The sequence below is a fragment of the Nelusetta ayraudi genome, unplaced genomic scaffold (genome assembly GCF_046127955.1).
Source record: "Nelusetta ayraudi isolate G7.1 ecotype Tasmania unplaced genomic scaffold, CSIRO-AGI_Nayr_v1 ptg000048l, whole genome shotgun sequence".
Classification (NCBI taxonomy): domain Eukaryota; kingdom Metazoa; phylum Chordata; class Actinopteri; order Tetraodontiformes; family Monacanthidae; genus Nelusetta; species Nelusetta ayraudi.
In genome coordinates this window covers 5,437,501-5,455,506 of record NW_027466098.1, presented here as the reverse complement: position 1 = coordinate 5,455,506, position 18,006 = coordinate 5,437,501, and the positions used below count along the sequence as shown (strand labels likewise).

General features: G+C 47.5%; 1 protein-coding gene and 1 long non-coding RNA gene across 4 annotated transcripts in view; one reads left to right on the top strand and one right to left on the bottom strand.

Annotated features, from left to right (window-relative positions):
* tbx2b (T-box transcription factor 2b) lies at positions 1–10,383 on the bottom strand. Its single transcript, XM_076035858.1, has 7 exons — positions 9,360–10,383; positions 7,995–8,262; positions 6,019–6,165; positions 4,027–4,103; positions 3,676–3,845; positions 2,704–3,287; positions 1–2,053 (listed from the first exon to the last, which is right to left on the bottom strand). The coding sequence occupies exons 1-7, from the start codon at positions 9,716–9,718 to the stop codon at positions 1,589–1,591; spliced, it is 2,070 nt and encodes a 689-aa protein (XP_075891973.1). The 5' UTR covers positions 9,719–10,383; the 3' UTR covers positions 1–1,588.
* Positions 10,384–10,455: 72 nt separating this feature from the next.
* Positions 10,456–18,006, top strand: part of LOC142895092 (uncharacterized) — a 7,810-nt gene continuing 259 nt past the window's right edge. Inside the window, exons 1-3 of one of the 3 annotated variants that reach the window (XR_012928171.1) lie at positions 10,456–11,341; positions 15,997–16,110; positions 16,531–16,664. This is a non-coding gene — a long non-coding RNA (uncharacterized LOC142895092). Of the gene's footprint in view, positions 11,342–15,996; positions 16,111–16,530; positions 17,822–18,006 lie in introns of those variants that run through there. The other 2 variants (XR_012928172.1, XR_012928170.1) reach the window with 2 other exon arrangements.

The following is an 18,006-nucleotide window of genomic DNA, read 5'->3' as shown; positions in this document are numbered from 1 at the left end:
TTCAATCACAACGATTTTTTTTATTGAAATTGTGAGACAATCAACAAAAAAAAAAAAAAAAAAAAAAAAAACCCCGGACAACCAGCATAAACAAGATACTTTTATCTTTAAATATATTTATGAATAGATATGAATGATGCGCCCCCAGGAGGAATTGCTTTGAAAGTCTCCTGGCTTGGAGTGAAATAACCTGAGGTGTTTTTGAATCCATGTGGAGCTCTCGCCCACTGTCTCTAGTTTGTTTTGTTGTTTTCTTTTTCTGTTTTTGTTGGTGGATGCGGACTATAACATGGCACACATGTCTTCTAAAAATCAGCAATGCTTCATACACAGTTGTCTCTTTTCTCAAACCAACAAGCGCTAAATAGCTTTCCGTGTACAGTTTATGTTCATGTAAAATGGGGGGGAGGAGGGCGGGGAGGATGAGGACAAGGAGGAAAAAAAAAGAAAAAAAAAAGAAAGCAACAAGTTAAATTCGAAATATATACATGCAAATATACAGCCTTGAATAAATTAATACCAATTGCATATTCTTGGATCTTAGCTTTATTTACAGAAATTGTTTTTTTTTAATCTTTTACTACATAAATAGTTCAGAAACATTTTCTTTTTGCCATGAAATGATAAGCGGTTCTTCCTTTCTGTCACACAAGTTCACTGTCCACGCCTTCTGAAATATTCAGGCTTGGGAAACAAACAAAAAAAATAAAATAAAGAAAGAGTTTTTGGATACAGCTCGAGACCTGTCCGTTGGCCTCACGATGCCCCTGTCGTTTAGAAAAACGGGGCTCTGGATGCTCAAATGCTTCAAGTTAACAAACCCAACAACAACAACACGCTCTTGAGGCTGCAGCGCTCAGTGTGTGGAGCTGCAGGCTCTCCCACAAAGCCACACGCGGGACCCACTTGGCCTAGTGTGGTGCACCTCTGTAGTAAATAAAAGTTTGATTATATTCTTAGAATTCATCGTGCTTCAACAATTTTTGTCGTTGTTTAAATTCATCTAATAATTAGTTTGCTTCCTCCACTAAAAAAAAAAAAAAAATGCTTCCATATATCTTATCTGTATATTTAATATAACTGCTTCAATTTTCATTTTGTATAGATTTATTTATTCATTTAGTTTTTCTGTCTGTGTAGAAAAGTCCCCTCTGTTTCTGTGAGGATGTTGCCGGCCTTTAAGGAGCTGCAGACCCTGAGACTCTGGGATTTAAAGTGGAATTTCAGAGTCTTATGTCAGCTGAAATGTTTTCTGGCAGGGTTCTCCAGCTGTGGTGGTGGTGGTGGTGGTGGTGAGGGGGGGGGGGGGGGGACCTCCAATATTTGTGGAGTGAAATACAATTCAACGTGTGGACTGAATTTCTCTCTGCAGCTTTGCTCCAAAAAAACAAAAAAACAAAAAACAAAAAAACAAAATAAAAAACAAAAAAACCACCAGTCATTGGCCTTCGCTGACCCACATTGGTCAAACCTTCATCCCAGTCGTCTCTGCGATGTGCTGTACAGGACATATGCACGTAACAGTCCCTCAGGTAGCGTCGGAGGTACAAGTTCTTCATCCCCAAAAAACACCGCTTTTTCAAGTTCATCAATTGGGAGAGTCTGCGGCGGGGGAGTGGGGCTCCCCCCTCTGGCCCTCCAGGCCGCTCACCAGTCTCTGGATGCTCTGCAGCTCGTTCACCGAGTCCTTGACGGAGGCCTTGGGGGACGCCGTCCTCCCGCCGGAGCCTCCCGCAGCCTTGTGAGCGGCGGCGTGGTGCTCCAGGGCCGGGCTGCTCTCCCTGCTGCCCGGCTTGGAGGACTCGGAGCCGGCCTGCAGGCCGCCCTGCAGGCCCGCCGCCAGCAGGCTGGAGCTCTGGGGCAGCGACACGGGCAGCTGGTATGGGTTGAAGCGGAGCCTGGGGCGTGACGAGCTCAGGAAGGGGTTCCTGGAGAGCGGGCTGGAGGCGCTGCTGGCCGGCAGGGCCGAGGCCGAGGCCGCCGCTGCCGCCGCCGCCGCCATGTAGGTGTACGGGTACGGGAACAGGCTGCCGAACGGAGGCATGGGAATGCCCTGGGGGGTGGAGAGAGAGGAGGAGAGAAAATGAGTGGTCAGGGATTCACTCGGCACCAGTTCAGCACAACGACGGAATTAGCTAGCTGATTTAAGATTAGCTAGCTAGCTTTGTTTGCTAGATTAGCTAACAAACTGAGCTTCTGTATTGTATCGAGGTTATGATGTACAGCAGGAAGGATTGATTGACAACACTGGTTTGAATTGCATTGAATCATCGATTGACTGTACTTGTAAAATCAAACCGAAACAACTCCAAATTCCAGGGCAACAACATTCCTTCCTGTTAGTGCACCTGTGGCAGCGTTTCTCAACTGGTGGGTTGCGACCCAAGAGCTGTTTTGATTGGTTTGTGGCCTAATGCGCAGTCTCCCCTTTTTAAAAAAAAAATATATTTATTTATTTTTTCTAAAATTTAAAAATATACATGTTTATAGGGAAAATGTTGGACATTCATTTTTCAGTACAAAAATGTCAATGATTTACGTACTAGACATGACAGAAAGTGGGCTGCCGTTTCTATTTTTCGTGGAATAAATTTGAGTCGCGACGTCATGATAAGGAAAAAAATGTGGATCCAGAGACTACACCCGTTGAGAAGCACTGCACTCTAGCACTCCTAATAAATCATTTCCGGACTTCTTCCTTACCTGAGAGGCGAGCATGTGCTGGGACAGGTGGAAGGGGAAGGGCGTTCCCCCGGCGCCCTGGCTCGAGAGGCTCCCGTTCTCCAGAGCACTCGCCCCCGACACGGAGGCCAACAGGTGGCCCATGCCCATGGCCGAGAAGGCTCCGGGGGCCATGGCAAACTGCCCGGGGTGGAAGAGGAGCGGCGAGCCGGCGTTGAGGGGGTTGAAGAACTGCTGGCTGTGCAGGCCGGACAGAGCCAGGCTTTGTAAGTGGCCCGGGCTGAAGTGTGAGGGGCTCTCGGTCTGGACCATGAGCGGCGAGAAGGCATCCTTGGTGCCGCTGACGGCCCCCGAGGCCTCCGAGTCCTTTGTCAAAGCGTCCGAGGCGTCCTTCCTGTGTCTGCTCTCCGCCTTGTCCTTCTCCAGGTTCCTTATACTGAAAATGGGCTCGTCCTTCTTGTCGGCGCCGGGCCTGCCGTCCCTGACGCGCTCCTCGCACCTGGAGCTGTAGGGGGACACGGGTTCGGGTCCTGGGCTGTTGGAACCGGGGCAGAGATCGTCGTGATGCTCCAGCTCCTGTTCGCTGTCGCTGCAGGTCTTGTCGTCTGCGAGGCGGGAGGCACAGACAGGCTTTGTGTTATTTGTGTGAAGAGAGCGGGTTGAAAAAAACCAAAAGCAAACTCTCTACTTTCCAGGGTTTTATTACTGTACACGGGTGAGATGTCACTTTAGTGTGGAAATTATTAAAATGTAAATGCAAAAGGTTCATTATTAGGAATACTAGGGATGTGCATTCAAACCAAATTTCTAATGGTATTAAATAAAATAGGTTGATTTTAAATTTTCTGGAAAATCATTACTAAAAACTTTTCATTTAAAAACGTAAATTATAATTTTGACACGTTGACGTGTGTGTGTGTGTGTGTGTGTGTGTGTGCGTGTGCGTTTCATGTCTGACTAGAACAGCTAATTGGAAAAAGAACCGCTCCTAACCTCGGCTGGGCCTGCTGAACCGCAGCGGGCTCGAACCCGCTCCCAGCGGGGAGTGCGCAGCATCTCTGCCGGCTGTAGGTTCACTGGAGGAGGCGTCCGAGTCGGCGCCATCCCGGTCCGCCTTGCATTGGTCCTCATACATCCGCAATGACGGCATAGTCAGCTGTTTCCTGTGTGGAAAGGACAATAACAAGAGCTTTAGCGGCAGCGACGGCGGTAGCATAAATATTGGAAAATAATATATTTCATCTCGAGCCAAAAATCTGTATTGCCTTAAATAACCCTTTCATGTTCAGTATATTACACATTATTTTATGAACACGAATGCACGCGCACTGTTGCAGGTGTTACCTTTTTTCTCTCCTCCCGTTCCCCGTGTCTCTGAACCCTTTGGCGAAAGGGTTGTTGTCGATTTTCAGCTGCGTAATCTGTTAAAAAAAAAAAAGAGAGAGAGAGAGAAAAGAAATACGTTGGTAAAATAAAATAAAAAAATGCAATTAAAAAAGTAGTCCACACGGCACACACATTTTCCTGGGGAATAAAATAGCGGGGATTAACAAGTGAAGAAAGGGAAGGGACAGTGGATTATTATTATTATTATTCTTTTTTTGTTATTAATAATTCCGCAAGGATGGGGCGTTATTGGTAAAGGCCCCTGGAGAGGAATTCTGCCGCCAACTGTTCCTCTATGGGGGTCACGCAGGCCTGCTGCATTCACCAACCCCCCAACCTTTCCCCCCCCCACAACAGGAGAGGAACAGATGACTGCGACGTCAATAATTAATAACGCGGTTTGGATCACTGCTGCCGACCTGAGGAGGAGGCCAGTTTGTTGCACGCACGGGCACCGCGCGACTACCCCTCCACCCCCGCACCTCCCGCAACCACCACCACCACCACCACCACCACCCCATCCCCAAGAAGCAGCACCTGCGGGAAGTCGGTCCGCGCTCCCAGGGGCCGCGCGCGGGCCCCCGACGAGAGGTGCTGGCGGGATCAGAGGGTGAGAGTGTCCACCAGCATCTGTCCGCTGTTACCGCGGCTCGATCAGCGCGCTAACTGCCCTCTAATCGATGGTGACTCTTTCGCCATAAACCTTCCCAGCAAGACACCCACCACCCCCACCCCACCCCACCCCACGCCCGGCCGGCCGGCGCCCACGGACAGCTTCCAATTAGCTGCACAGCTCAAGGGGACTTTTTTTTTTTTTTTTAATGTCATCGGAAATATAAGGGCCAGGTCCACGAAGCGACTGGCCGGCTTTTGCGCCAGAAAATCCGTGTAAATAGCGTGTAAAATGCGCAGGTAGCTGCGGGGTAGGCAGGTGACAGAGGCCGGTGCGTGTACTGTGCGCAGCGCTGTGGGGAGATGTTTGGACAGACGTGTGCGACTGTCTCTTTCTTGGCGTGAGTTCGGAAGTAATGTTATTTTCCAACAACAGAAATAAAGTATTCCGTCAGAAATTCAACGTCTGGTCTGACGATCTATCGGCGCGGTCAGGTTACATTTCCGGGCGTGTTTTTCTTTTCTTTTTCTTTTCTTTTTTTTTGCGCCTGCATATCATTAGCGCAAAAATCCTCTCTGGATACGACGCAAAGGCGGCGGAGATTACGGCCGCGAAGTCGCCGCAAAAACGCCGCAATTTACCGCTGTGCGCTCCATTCTTTGTGGATCTGGCCCTAAATCCTTAGTTCAAAGGAGTGTGTGTGTGTGTGTGTGTGTGGGTGTGTGTGTGTGTGTGTGTGTGTGTGTGTGTGTGTGTGTGTGTGCGTGCGTGTGTGCGCGCGCGCGTGAATATTGTCGGTGGGGGGGAAAAAGAAAACCCAAGTGGGGAGGAAATAAATGACGCATACATATTCTGCTTTCTTTCTTTTTGCACAGCAACAAAGCGGACGGTGCAGGTTGTGCACATTTATACGCCTAATTTATTCACTTGGGTTGGCAACAGCCCGTTCAGAATCCGTGACTTGCAGATAACACGCACGGTGTGTGTGTGTGTGTGTGTGTGTGTGTGTGTGTGTGTGTGTGTGTGTGTGTGTGTGTGTGTGTGTGTGTGTGCAAATAAGAATCCTAAAGACACGAATATCCGCCACACTAACAAGTCCAGGCGGGGACAGCAATTAAAAAGAAGAAGAAAAACATCAAGTGGGACACGGGAACTCCTCTGCGGGGAAATTAGGCGACCTACAAAATCAGATTAAGTGTTCGGGGCTTGGTGGTGGTGGGGTATGTACGGTTGGGGACGGGGTGGGGGTGGGGGGGTGGAGGGTGGAGGGGAGGGGTATCTAGGACATTTATTATGCAAAGTGCGGAGGCCACATTAGAGCAGCTGGTCGCTCTCACCTTGTCGTTCTGATAGGCCGTCACAGCCACGAACTCCGTCTCCGGGAACACGTAGGTCCTGAAGGTGCTGTAGGGCAGCTTCAGGATGTCGTTGGCCCGCACTATGTGGAACCTGGGCTGGTACTTGTGCATCGAGTTGAGGATTGTCTGAGGAAGGGATTTAAAAAAAATATGTATTTATTGACGTGTGTGTGTATGAAGGGGTGTGAACATCCCCCGTCGACGCGGATCAACCGACGCGTTTTGCTATTGATGCTGTTTGTAATTACTGTGCAAAGCAGGCTATATCTGTAATTAGTGCGGGGTGACGGGAGGTAAGAAGAAGAAGAAGACGAAGAAGACGAAGAAGAAGAAGAAGAAGAAGAAGAAGAAGAAGAAGAAGAAGAAGAAGAAGAAGAAGAAGAGAATGGCCAGGCCACACATGTTGTCATGAGGGCTCAGAGCCACAGGGCGGAAAGAAAAAAAACCCTCGGCACAAACGTTACAAATTTCAACTTTCATTCATATGGTACAAGTATCAGCGTCGAGACGCTTCGAAAGCTGTAATTATAAAATAATATGTAGTCGGATGGTCTTCTTTATGTGTCAGAAAACAAAGAATTGCTTTTTTAAATATTTTAGATTTTGATTTAAAAAAAAAATAAATAAATAAATAAAAAAATCCCTAAAATTTACCAACGACTTAAATGTAAATTTCGAATAAATTTTCATGGAATGCGTAAAAAATGACATCTGCACAATTTAAATACTAAAAACACTAAAAATAATAATAATAATAAATTTAAAAAAAAACAGAAACACCATCCTGAATAGACAAATACTGCAGAGACGATGTCCAATTTATTCTGACAAATAAAATGTGACATTTCTTTCCGGTCTCACTCACACTCCAGCAAACACAGACGTGCACCATCTTCCATTTTCTTCAGTCAATTTGCATTTAGTATATGTATATGTATTTTTTTTTTTAAGTGTTGCTGCACCACCGTGCCTAAGACGTTACAAATATGAATAAATAGACTAGAATAAAAACCACTCTGACTGTACTAAGTGAAGGGCTGCAGGGTGTAGAAAATAGCAAACAGATCCCTCTCTCTGTCTCTGTCTGTCTGTCTCTCTCTCTCTCTCTCTCTCTCTCTCTCTGTCTCTGAGCCGACTCGCTGAAAAAACATCTTCTGATCCGGTAGCGTTACAAACCCTCTCTGCACAGATATGACGTTGGGTTCAGTTCTCTCCACCTCGCGTGTTCGGACAGAGACCACTAGGCCTGGGCTCTGGTGCGCGAGAGACTGACGGTGGGAACATGAGCTGTGTGTTGTTGGTCGGCGCCAAAGATTTCGCCCAACATTTTTTTTTTTTTTTTTTTTTAACTAATATAGAGAGGCGCGCCTTTTATATTTTTGAACCCCCAGAGTTCCTCATGATCTTCCACCTGATCCATCTCCACAATTCCCGCCGCAGTGGCTCCTCACGCACGCCATGTGCTGCTCCTTATTTATTTTTCCATTCTCTCCTCTGGCTGATTCTTATTATTCTTTTCTGCAACAACGACTATTTTCCCTCCATATGCTACATATATATATATATATATATATATATATATATATATATATATATATATATATATATATATATATATATATATATATATATATATATGTATATATATATATATATATATGTATATACATATATATATACATATATGTATATACATATATATATATATATATATATATATATATATATATATATATATATATATATATATATATATATATATAAATATAATAAAAAAAATTCATCTGGTCTTTAAAGGCAGCCCTGCCGGCCTGCTCTTACAGCAAACCACACACACACACACACACACACACACACACACACACACACACACACACACACAAACAACCCACTGTGCACTGCTCAGGCCCCCCGAGACAATAATAATAATAAAGGCAGAGAAAAACTGTACTTACAAATCCGTGTTTGTCTGAGATGTTGTTGGTCAGCTTGAGTTTATGGAACGCAACAGGCTTGGCCATCCACTGCTCGCCGGTGGCTGGGCTGTCCGGGTGGATGTACATCCTCTTGGGCATCTCCGGGTCGGCCTTGCCCGCCACCATCCAGCGGGAGTTGTGAAACTTGTAGCGGCAGTCGTCCGCAGCCACGATGTCCATCAGCAGGATGTATTTGGCTTTTTTATCCAGTCCGTTTATCCGCACTTTGAACGGAGGGAACATCCTCCTACAGAGGGAAGAGTGGAAACACAAGGAGTGAGCAATCCCAATACACACACACACACACACACACACACACACACACACACACACACACACACACACACACTCTCTCTCTCTCTCTCTCTCTCTCTGACACACACACACACACAACACAGGATTATCCGAGCCAGACTTGAACTAATGTGACAAAAAAGGAGGCACTGAATGCGACGCGCGAGTGCAAAATATTACAATTGTCAGATATTGCGCGAAGCAACTCAGCGGAACCGTACTGTAGTGTGTGTTTGTGTGTGTGTGTGTGTATATATATGTGTGTGTGTGTGTGTGTGTGTGTGTGTGTGTGTGTGTGTGTGTGTGTGCGCGCGTGTGTGTGTGCGCGCGCCTCCCTTTCCGTGTGTGTGTGTTGTGCGTGCGTGTTTGCAAGGCTGTGCGCGTGTGATGTCTGTCCGTTCGAATGTGTTTCTGCGTGTGTTGTCCGAGCGCAGCACTACAAAGCTGAGCAGTATATTTATGACCGCAGCACTTCACGTCTCCGCTTTTTGAAGTGACAGCCTGTTTATAAAAGCCAGAAGCTGTAGTTTGGGAGATAAAAACGCGATTAAAGGCAGGGGCCACATTTTCAACTAAAATATTGTAAATATGCACGCGACCCCCAGGAACCATCTCTGCACGCATGTGTATATATATGTATATTAATATATACACACCATAATGTAATATTAATATATTAATATAAAATTAAGCTTTTTTAAAATGCTTTATAGCAACAGAACTGGAACCAAAACACAAAAAACCTCACTAAAAAAATAAATCAGAATAATAATGTATTTGCGCTCCATTTGTATTATAATATTTTGATTTATTTATCTATATATTTATTACAGAGGTCAACAGTCGGTAGGAAATGTAAAGGCCTGAGCAAAAGACTTTCCCGAAAAATAACGTGAACGGACGTCCCGGAGCTCTGGGAGGTCGCGTCTCCTTTTTTGCCTTCGATCTACATAAACAAAGTGTTGTTGTGTTGTTGTTTTTTTTCCCCTCCCTCCCTCTTTATTAAACTATTGTCGCTGTAAGAGGAACGATCAGAGCCATGAGTCCTACCTCCCGGACTTGGTAATCACCATCTCCGTTCCGATTTTGTGAAACTGGTCCCACAGATCCTTGGCTTCCAGTGTGACTTTGGGGTCGTCGTCGACCTCCTCCTCGGGCTCCAGGCTCTTCATGCCGCGGAGGTGAGCCGCCTGATGGTGGCTGAGGGCCGGGTGGAGCCCAGCTTCCGCCGCCCCGGCCAGGCCGTGTTCCGTGAGGGGCTTGGTGAGCGCGCCGGGAGGGAGGCTCAGCGCCGGGAAGAAGGAAGGCTGCGCGGCAGCCAGGAAGGCGGACATGGGGAAGTCGGTCGGCCGGTGAGCGTGAAAAGGGTGATAAGCCATCGCAGTCCCTGTGAAAACTGGATCTCTCATCGGTGCATCCACAAAAAAGCCCAAGTGAAATAATGGGTGTTTTTTTATTTAAATTCTGTTGTTGTTGTTGTTGTTTCAGTGGTATATATCCCCCCTGCCGACTGGAGCCGGTGGACGTCCGCGCTTCAGTTCGTGTCTGGAGAAGATTGTCGGCGTCTTTTGTCGAAAGCGCAGCGCGTTATCGAGGGCTGAAGAAGCGAGAGAGAGAGAGAAAAAAGACGCCCCTGGTAGTTTGCGATGCGCTCGTCCCCGTCGATTTCCCACCGTCGACTCCTTCAGCGTCGGCGGCGCGGTGAAGGCAGAGCCCGACTGCGTTGCTGCTGCTGCTGCTGCTGCTGCTGTTGCTGCGGCGGCGGCGGCGACGGCGGCTGCTGCTGCTGCTGCTGCTGTGGTGTCGCTCTGAGAGAAGTGAGCAGCTCCTCCACCTCGGTCATCCCACGTCTGTCTGTCTGGACTGGAGAGATGTGGCTCCGTTCGCGGCGGATCTGCGACTATCTCACATGTCCTTCCTGCCTTCCATCCATCCCCAACGCTAATGAACCAAGCCCCCTTTGATTGCTGATTTTACGCTTTCTGGACCAATTGTGGGCCCCTATAGGCGTGGTTCTGACAGCTCCGGCCAGACTCTGCGAGAGGAGGAGGAGGAGGAGGAGGAGGAGGAAGAAGAGGAGGAGGAGGAGGGAAGGTTGGGGAAGAGAGAGAGGGGGGCTGGGGGTGGACAAGAAGGTGTCGGAAGCATTAGCAGTAAGAAAACATGTCAACAGAATAAAATATTAACCAATGACAGGAAAGATCGGGAAATCCCACCCCCACCCCCATTTCCAAGCCAAACACCGGGTCAGCCCTCAGTTCCCGGCCGGTGGAGGGATCGCCTCTCCCGGCTTGCGCCTTTCTTTCTTTCTTTCTTTCTTTCGTTCTTTCTTTCTTTCCCCCTCCTTTTTTTTTTTTTTTTTTTTTTTTTTTACAATGTCGCCTCCGGTGAAGCCGACCTGTCCGCCGACTCCATGTCTCAATACTCAAGTTAACACAGAGGAGCGGGGGGCCACAATGCTCCACGTTCGCCGCCCGTCTCTCAGAACAAGTCACAACAGTTAAATCCACGACTGATCCACGACATGCTCCGCATTCCGGGGAGATTTATTTTCAGAGCCGCCCGCTCCCTATAACAAACAGAACTTGTAATTATTCCATGTTTATCGGGGTTTTTCTTTTTTCCTCGAGTTTTTTTTTTTTCCCTTTCCTTTTTTTTTTTTACGCTTAGGTTGGATTTGCTCCCACCCTCGCACTACTTGCCGGGGCGCTTGCGAGCGAGCTCGCCCCCGCCGACTGCCGCTCTTCCCCGGCCGAGAGGCGCTCGTGTGTCCGCCCCGCTGATCGGGCTTGACGGGGAAGGAAGGAGGCGGCAGAGGCAGCAGAGGCAGCAGCAGCAGAGGCAGCAGCGTCACACAGAGACGAGGCTGGAAAGGACAAACCCAGATGCCGCCGCCGCCGCCGCCGTTACCGCTGCCGCCCGGAGAAAAACAGGAGGAGGAAACCAGATGAAGGATGATGAATGCGTTTTCAAGAGAGGGAGAGAGAGAGAGAGAGAGAGAGAGAGAAAAAAAATCAGGGAGAAGGAACTCGGTGAGTGCTCACCTCCACACAAACACACTCCTACCCCCCCTCCCCGGGGGGGGGGGGAAAAGTTACGCTTATATTTGTTTAGAAATCTTCCTAAATTCCCAAAGTGATGGCATCGATTTGCAGACGTTGCTGTTGTTTCTTATTGTGAGCGCGCCGTTGCGTGATTTCTCAAGTGCGTGTCCGCATCACACACTTCGCTTGACGCCGCGATGAAAAGACTTAGTGCCGGGTCTTACGGAGCAAGGAGAGGCAGTTCCGTCCAACAGGTTGCACCCCCCCCTCCCCCATTCGTCTAACCCCCCCCCCCCCCACACACACACACACACACCACAGCCTCCACTGTCAGACAGTGGAGGCGGCGGTGGGACGGGGGTCCTGCGGCAGAACTGTGCGCACCCGGAGAGCTCCCTCCGCGCGCCCGGAGCCCTCTAATAAATGGAGCCGAACGGCGCCAGTCAGCCGGTGCGACAACAATAAGAACAATCTCTTGTCTCTTCATATTTACCCCCGCAAGTCCGGCGCGCTGGAGCCACTCCGAGCGTCCCCAGTCCTCCTCCTTTAATCTCCCACCCTCGCAGCCTCATCTGCGTCGCAAAATGTGCTTTTTTAAAAAACAAAACAAAACAAAACAAAACAACAACAACCCTCCTTCTTTCTCTATTCTTGTTTTCTTTTCTTTTGGATAAACAGCTGCTTACCCCGAGCAGGAAGGACGCTGATGTGGGCCACAAGCGTCACGGTGACAGAAAAGGAAAAAAAACAAAAAAAACAAAAACAAAACTTAAACAAAAAGCGTTAATCCTCCGGAATGAGACTGTCAGAGTGAGACAATTTACGCATTTCCTATTAACCCCTGGAACGGAGCCGCGTCCTTGTGGCTGCAAAACTCAACTCTTCCTGGCAAACAAAGTTACCGGAATTATATCCACAGGTCATTAGTATTATTATTAATGATCCAAATTCCCCACAGTTCGTCTCCTCGTCTGCAGCTGAGCGGCTGTAAACAATCACAATAATCCCACAGTGTTATGAAGGCGCACACGCACTCCGCGCGGCATAAATAATTCATATTCATTTATTCTTTAAATGCAAGCCAAAAGGGCAGCAAACGCCTCGAGACCGGCAGGAGCGCGTGCCAGAGGCGGCACGCCACGTGATTCAAAGAGCACGGAAAGTTATTTATATTTATTTTGTTTTTCTTCTTCTATTTTATTTTTTTGCACATATCCGCTGTTGCGCACTTGTTGCTCGGCTTCCAAGCGCCCGCTAGTTGGAGCCAAGCAGGCCAGACGGGAGCCGCTCCAGTCTACAGGGCGAAGCCAAAAACACATTCTTCCTGTGAGCTCAGGAAGCTTCCCGGCGTGGGTAAAAGGCGCGTCAGGGGGGGGGGTTCGAACAGGTCAAGTGATGCAAGTCAACGCCATCGAAACTGGCCTGTAAAACACACGCCGCGGTGCCGTGTAGTGCGTGGCGCGCATCTTCTCTAATTCGCTCGGACAGCTGACTTGCTTTTTTGGGGGAATGCGATTTATGAATTGACAAAGAGGGCAGACCGGAAGTCCTCTGACAGACTTCTGGTGCTTGCATGAAAACAACAGCGAAGAAACATTAAACAAAATCTCCGGCGGGTGTAAAGCAGCAGATTAGCAGCATGTGGGGGCGTAAAAACAACCCTTCTGCCGGAATAGTCGGCTGGAAAGTTGTATCAACAATGCCTGTCCAAATTAGACACCATTTATTTGTTCTGGAGCCGTCGGCGGTACAGAAAGACTCCATTATTGCGCGATTGAAAAAGTCGTTAAATTGAGGCAGGAGCTCTCCGAGCCTCTGCTGCTGCTGGATCCACACAGAAGGACACAGCGCCTGGAGATCCACATCTTCTGCAGACCCGCCTTGGGAATAATGGGAGTAGACAGTAAACATCCTTACACTTGCTCTTTGTAGTGTGTGTGTGTGTGTGTGTGTGTGTGTGTGTGTGTGTGTGTGTGTGTGTGTGTGTGAGAGAGAGAGAGAGAGAGAGAGAGAGAGAGATGAGAGCGGTACCACCTTGACTGAGGGGGAAAGTTTTTTTTTAAATAAAAAATGGGCACATTTGCATATACGCGCATCACATTTCTGCGACAACCAACCGCTCGCTTCCCGCGTCTTTATTCTTAAAGTATAGGATCACATGAAGAACATGAAATAAATCCGCTTAAAACGAGTCACAACAATCGGACTAAAATTCTGTCTGTTTATCAGGAGCAGTCACGCGCGTTGGTGTCCCGTGTGAAAACCCCCAAGCGGGGGTGCTGGTAGCCCACCCTCCCCCCCAAACCCGATAGCAAAAAAGACCCCCCCCTCCCCCCGTCCCCCAAAAAACAACAACGACAACAACGACGACAACAACAACAACAACAACAACAACAACAACACAGTGCAGCTGCAAGATGTGAAAATGCGCCTTCAATGAGACGTCCGGTCGTTTGGCCCCCCTCTGTCAGCGGTCTGCGCGCTCTAATCGCGTTACAACGGAGCAGTTTTTTTGCGCCACGCTCTCGCTCGCCTCTAATCGAGTATTGTTATGTTCTCCTCCTCCCATCCGCATTGTCCCCTTCTTCCTTTTATCTCTCCATCTTCTCCTCCTCCCATCTCCCTGCATCATCTCCCCGGCTATATTTAGCGGCTAGACTGAGGCCTTGGCGCCAGACCGTTTAAGACCTGTCAAAGTCCCTCATATTTCCCCTTGTCACATGGAAGCCCGGCGACCAGCAGCCCTCTCCCTCCTCCTCCTCCTCCTCCTCCTCCACCTCCTCCTCTTTCTCCTCCTTCATCTCTCCCCTCCCTACTTTCTCTTTCACTCCTCTCCCTTTAATTTCTCTCTACTTCTCACCCTCTACCCCCCTCTCTACAAAGAGCATTTTGTCTGGGATCAGACTAATTCCTGGTGCCACCCGTTGCCTTTGACATAACACGGAACACGCACCGCACGACTTTATGAACAGCTCTGCAATGTAAAGCGCGTTTCTCCCCTTCTCCGCCTCTGTGCTGTTCCCCGCTGTCTCGGTGCAGCCCTGTGCATGTCTGGCACAGGTGCACCGCCAGGTGGGGGCGCTATAGTGACCCTGTGCTGTGACATCCTCAGTGACAGAGCTGCGGCGGCAGCAGGTGTGGTGACAAGAGAGCGGGAAAAGCAGTTTGAATCTGATCGCTTCGAAACACTACGTCACTAATTGATTGATTTATTTTTTTATTTATCCTGAGGAGAGAAAAAAAAATCCACAAATTTCCCTTCACAGACACGAGCAGCAAGTGGCTGCACCTCGAGTTGACAATTCAATCAGTGGGTCAGTGTGTCGCAGTGACGTGGGCCTCGGTCACTGGTTCCATGGTTCCGCTCGATCTTTTGCGTCCAGCCCACCGCAGTTCGTCTGAGCAGCACTATCAGCACCTGATCATTTATTTCCTTCGGCGTCATATGGTAAATTATTGAGAAAAAGACAAACAGAAACGTTTGCATAATAAAGAAACTATAATTCATAAAGACTATTTTCATAAACAATTAAAGTCACACCGACTATTAATAAAATAATAATAAATTGCGCAGGCGAGTGTGTTGAAATCCCCTTGTCCTATATGATTTTTTCACTTTCGTCAATATTTTTTGAAGCATCCATTCAAAACAAAATCTGTTATGTAGTCTAAAATGTATTTACCCTGATCGAAAAGAGCAAACAGCAAACAGAAAGCCCCTCCTTAAAGACCCTCCCGTGTATTTTCCTGTCGTGCATTGGAAACCAGAGTCTATTGGCTCTCGTCTGTTGATCATTAGTTCTTGCATAATATCAGAAAATACATAAATAAACGAATTATTTTAAACAAGGCTTTGAATTAATTGATTATTATTATTCAAACAATCGGTACCGGGCATCCTTCAGCCATTGTTTCATTATTATTATTATTATTATTTTTTTCAATCCACCACCATTCGGCGGAATCTTGTATATTTCGTTCGTATTTTATTTCCAAGGCCACTCGCGATTTTGGTCTGTGTTGACAGCGCAGGGAAATCGAATTAGCAGCTGCACAGCGGCGGGATGACATCAGGAGGAGCCGAGGCTACCTGCAGCAGGCCCCCGCACACACACACACACACACACACACACACACACACACACACACGCGCGCGCACGCACAAACACACGCACGCGCCGCGCGCGCGCACACACAAACACACACACACACACACACACACACACACACACACACACACACACACACACACACACCTCGTGGTCAGCAATGTAAACACAAGCCCAATCCCACAGTCACCATGAGGAAAAAGGCAGTATGGTGCAGCTCCTTCCCCAAAAGCCGCATTTTAATTCATAATTCGATGAGGGAAACGGAGAAAAAAAAAACACCGACAAAAACACCGCAAAGATGATGTTATTTACACGCTTTAAATGATGCGAGCCGACGATTAAAACTAAATACCGCGTCACAAAGAAAGACCGAATCGAGTATGACCAGGGCACGTGATCATCGCTAAACCAAACGCCAGCACGATACAATAAACGCTTGCGGTGAACGAATGAATAAAGGATGGAATCAACGTACGCGCGCGCGCGTAATTTAACCGCGTCGCTCTCTGCCTCCCGTCTGTGTGTATACAGGTGTCGCGCGCTGACTGCAGTAAAAAAAAAATATATATCATCCGTCCTAAATCGACCGCCAGAGACCCCAAGCGACGGCCTTCTGGGAAGACAGGAGGGATCCGCAGGTCTGAGGTCAGTCACCGGCCCGTCTCCTCGCACTCACGTGGGCTTCTGTCATTGTAGTGAAGGAGCGAAGGAAGGTGGGGAAGATTTGGCTGCAGCCCGCAGAGTCCCTGCCTCAACACAAAGAGGACATTTAGGCTCGTGCATTTTCATAATGAGCTCAAAAGGAAAACAGGGACCAAAGTGATGACTTTGGCTTTGAGCATCATCAACACAAGGCCTCCTGCACGAGCCGATCCACCGCCTGCTGCATCCTGTCTATTTTTCCTTCTCTGAATTCTCTTTTCAATTCTAAATTCCTCAGATAAAACGAACCGGCTTTAATTCGGAAACTTTTTGGACAAAGCACGGGCAGTTGATCACGACGCCGCCGTTTCACGTCACCTCAAAAACCCCAGACTAAATCCCATCACTTTTTTTGTTTTGCAGACTGAGCCCTGTCTTTTTTTTTTTTTGGAGACGGTTGGTTGGAGGATTGATGACGGGGACACTGTGATGGTGAAACATGCCAGAGACTGTCTGAGGTAAAGTCTCCTACACTGTAGCTGCAGACAGAAAGAAAAGTAGGTGAGCCCATGAGTCAAAATGTGTTACAAATTCTTCTAAATACCACAAACCTGTATGATTTACTGTATATCTATATTACTTTTTAATTACATTTTTTTTTTTAGATTGCCAGGAATTTATCGTTTATTTCATAGTCATCAACTATGTAAAAAAAAAAAAAATCCTTATTTGACTTTTTCAGTTCTTCTTTGAAAACAAGATATTTTCTGTTCTTGAATGTTTCTCCTGTTGAAAATATGAAACATTGAATTAGAAGGAAGCTGACAGCAAATTTCACAGGTGAGATGGGCGACATGATTTGCCCCCCTGTTTTAATTGAACTTTATTTAAAAAAAAAAAAAAAAAACACACACACACACACACACACACACACAAAAAACCCAACTAAAGCATGTCATGGCGATTTTCTTAATTGCGATTTGTGAAGCTGGCCTCTAGTGAGTCTTTCATAGTCGGGAGCCACACGGCAAATGAATGCGTAATTACACGCTGGGGGGAAATCTGATCCAGAATGTTGTTTGAAACTGTTTTAAAACAAGGAGGCTGGCAGCCCAGCGCTGCTGTCACTTGTTTAACCCAAGGTAGCAATTCAAAGCAGGAAAGAAAAGAAGTGCTATAATTACCGTATTGTCCCCGCTAATTTACATTTGGCTCTATCGGCTTCAGCTTTTCTGCATGAGATCTTGTAGTTTCAATATAATTAGGGAGCGGCGGTGTAACGCGCTGCAGCTTTCGGCCATTAACAAACAACAATTACAAAAAGATGTTTCCGTCGCTTTAGCTGCAAGTATCATAAAAATCGGAGGCCCTTTTCTTCGTTGCCAAGCTCGCGGAAGAAAAAGACGATGCTATAAACGCACAGTTTGTAGATTCAGTCTCTAATGATGATATTTTCATTGTAGAGATACGAGCCGTTTACCACACAAACACATTTGTCACAATTACTTTTGACTCCCGATGCTGCTGCAGTGTGTTGTAAACTTATACGTGCAGCTCATTACGTCAAGGCCTGTGTTGAAGTTTTGACATTGGCAGCCTTCAGCTGGATTTGCCGCATTTGCTCCCCTCAGAAGGTTCCACTCTTGGAGGGTTTTTTTTTCACTCTACCCGCTTCTGGCAGGATGGTGGAAGTTATGATCCAGAGATTTTTTTTTTTTTTGGGGGGGTGGGGGGGGGGTTCTCTTGGATTCTCTCATCCTGAGTGACTTGAATCTCTAAGTGGGGATTTACTGTCATGCGGGATGACTAACAGGGCACACATGTTTCTGCGCTTGCAGCCTGAAAGCAGCGGCGCTACATTCAAAGTTCGATTCCCCTCGGCTGCAGATCCTCCACGAC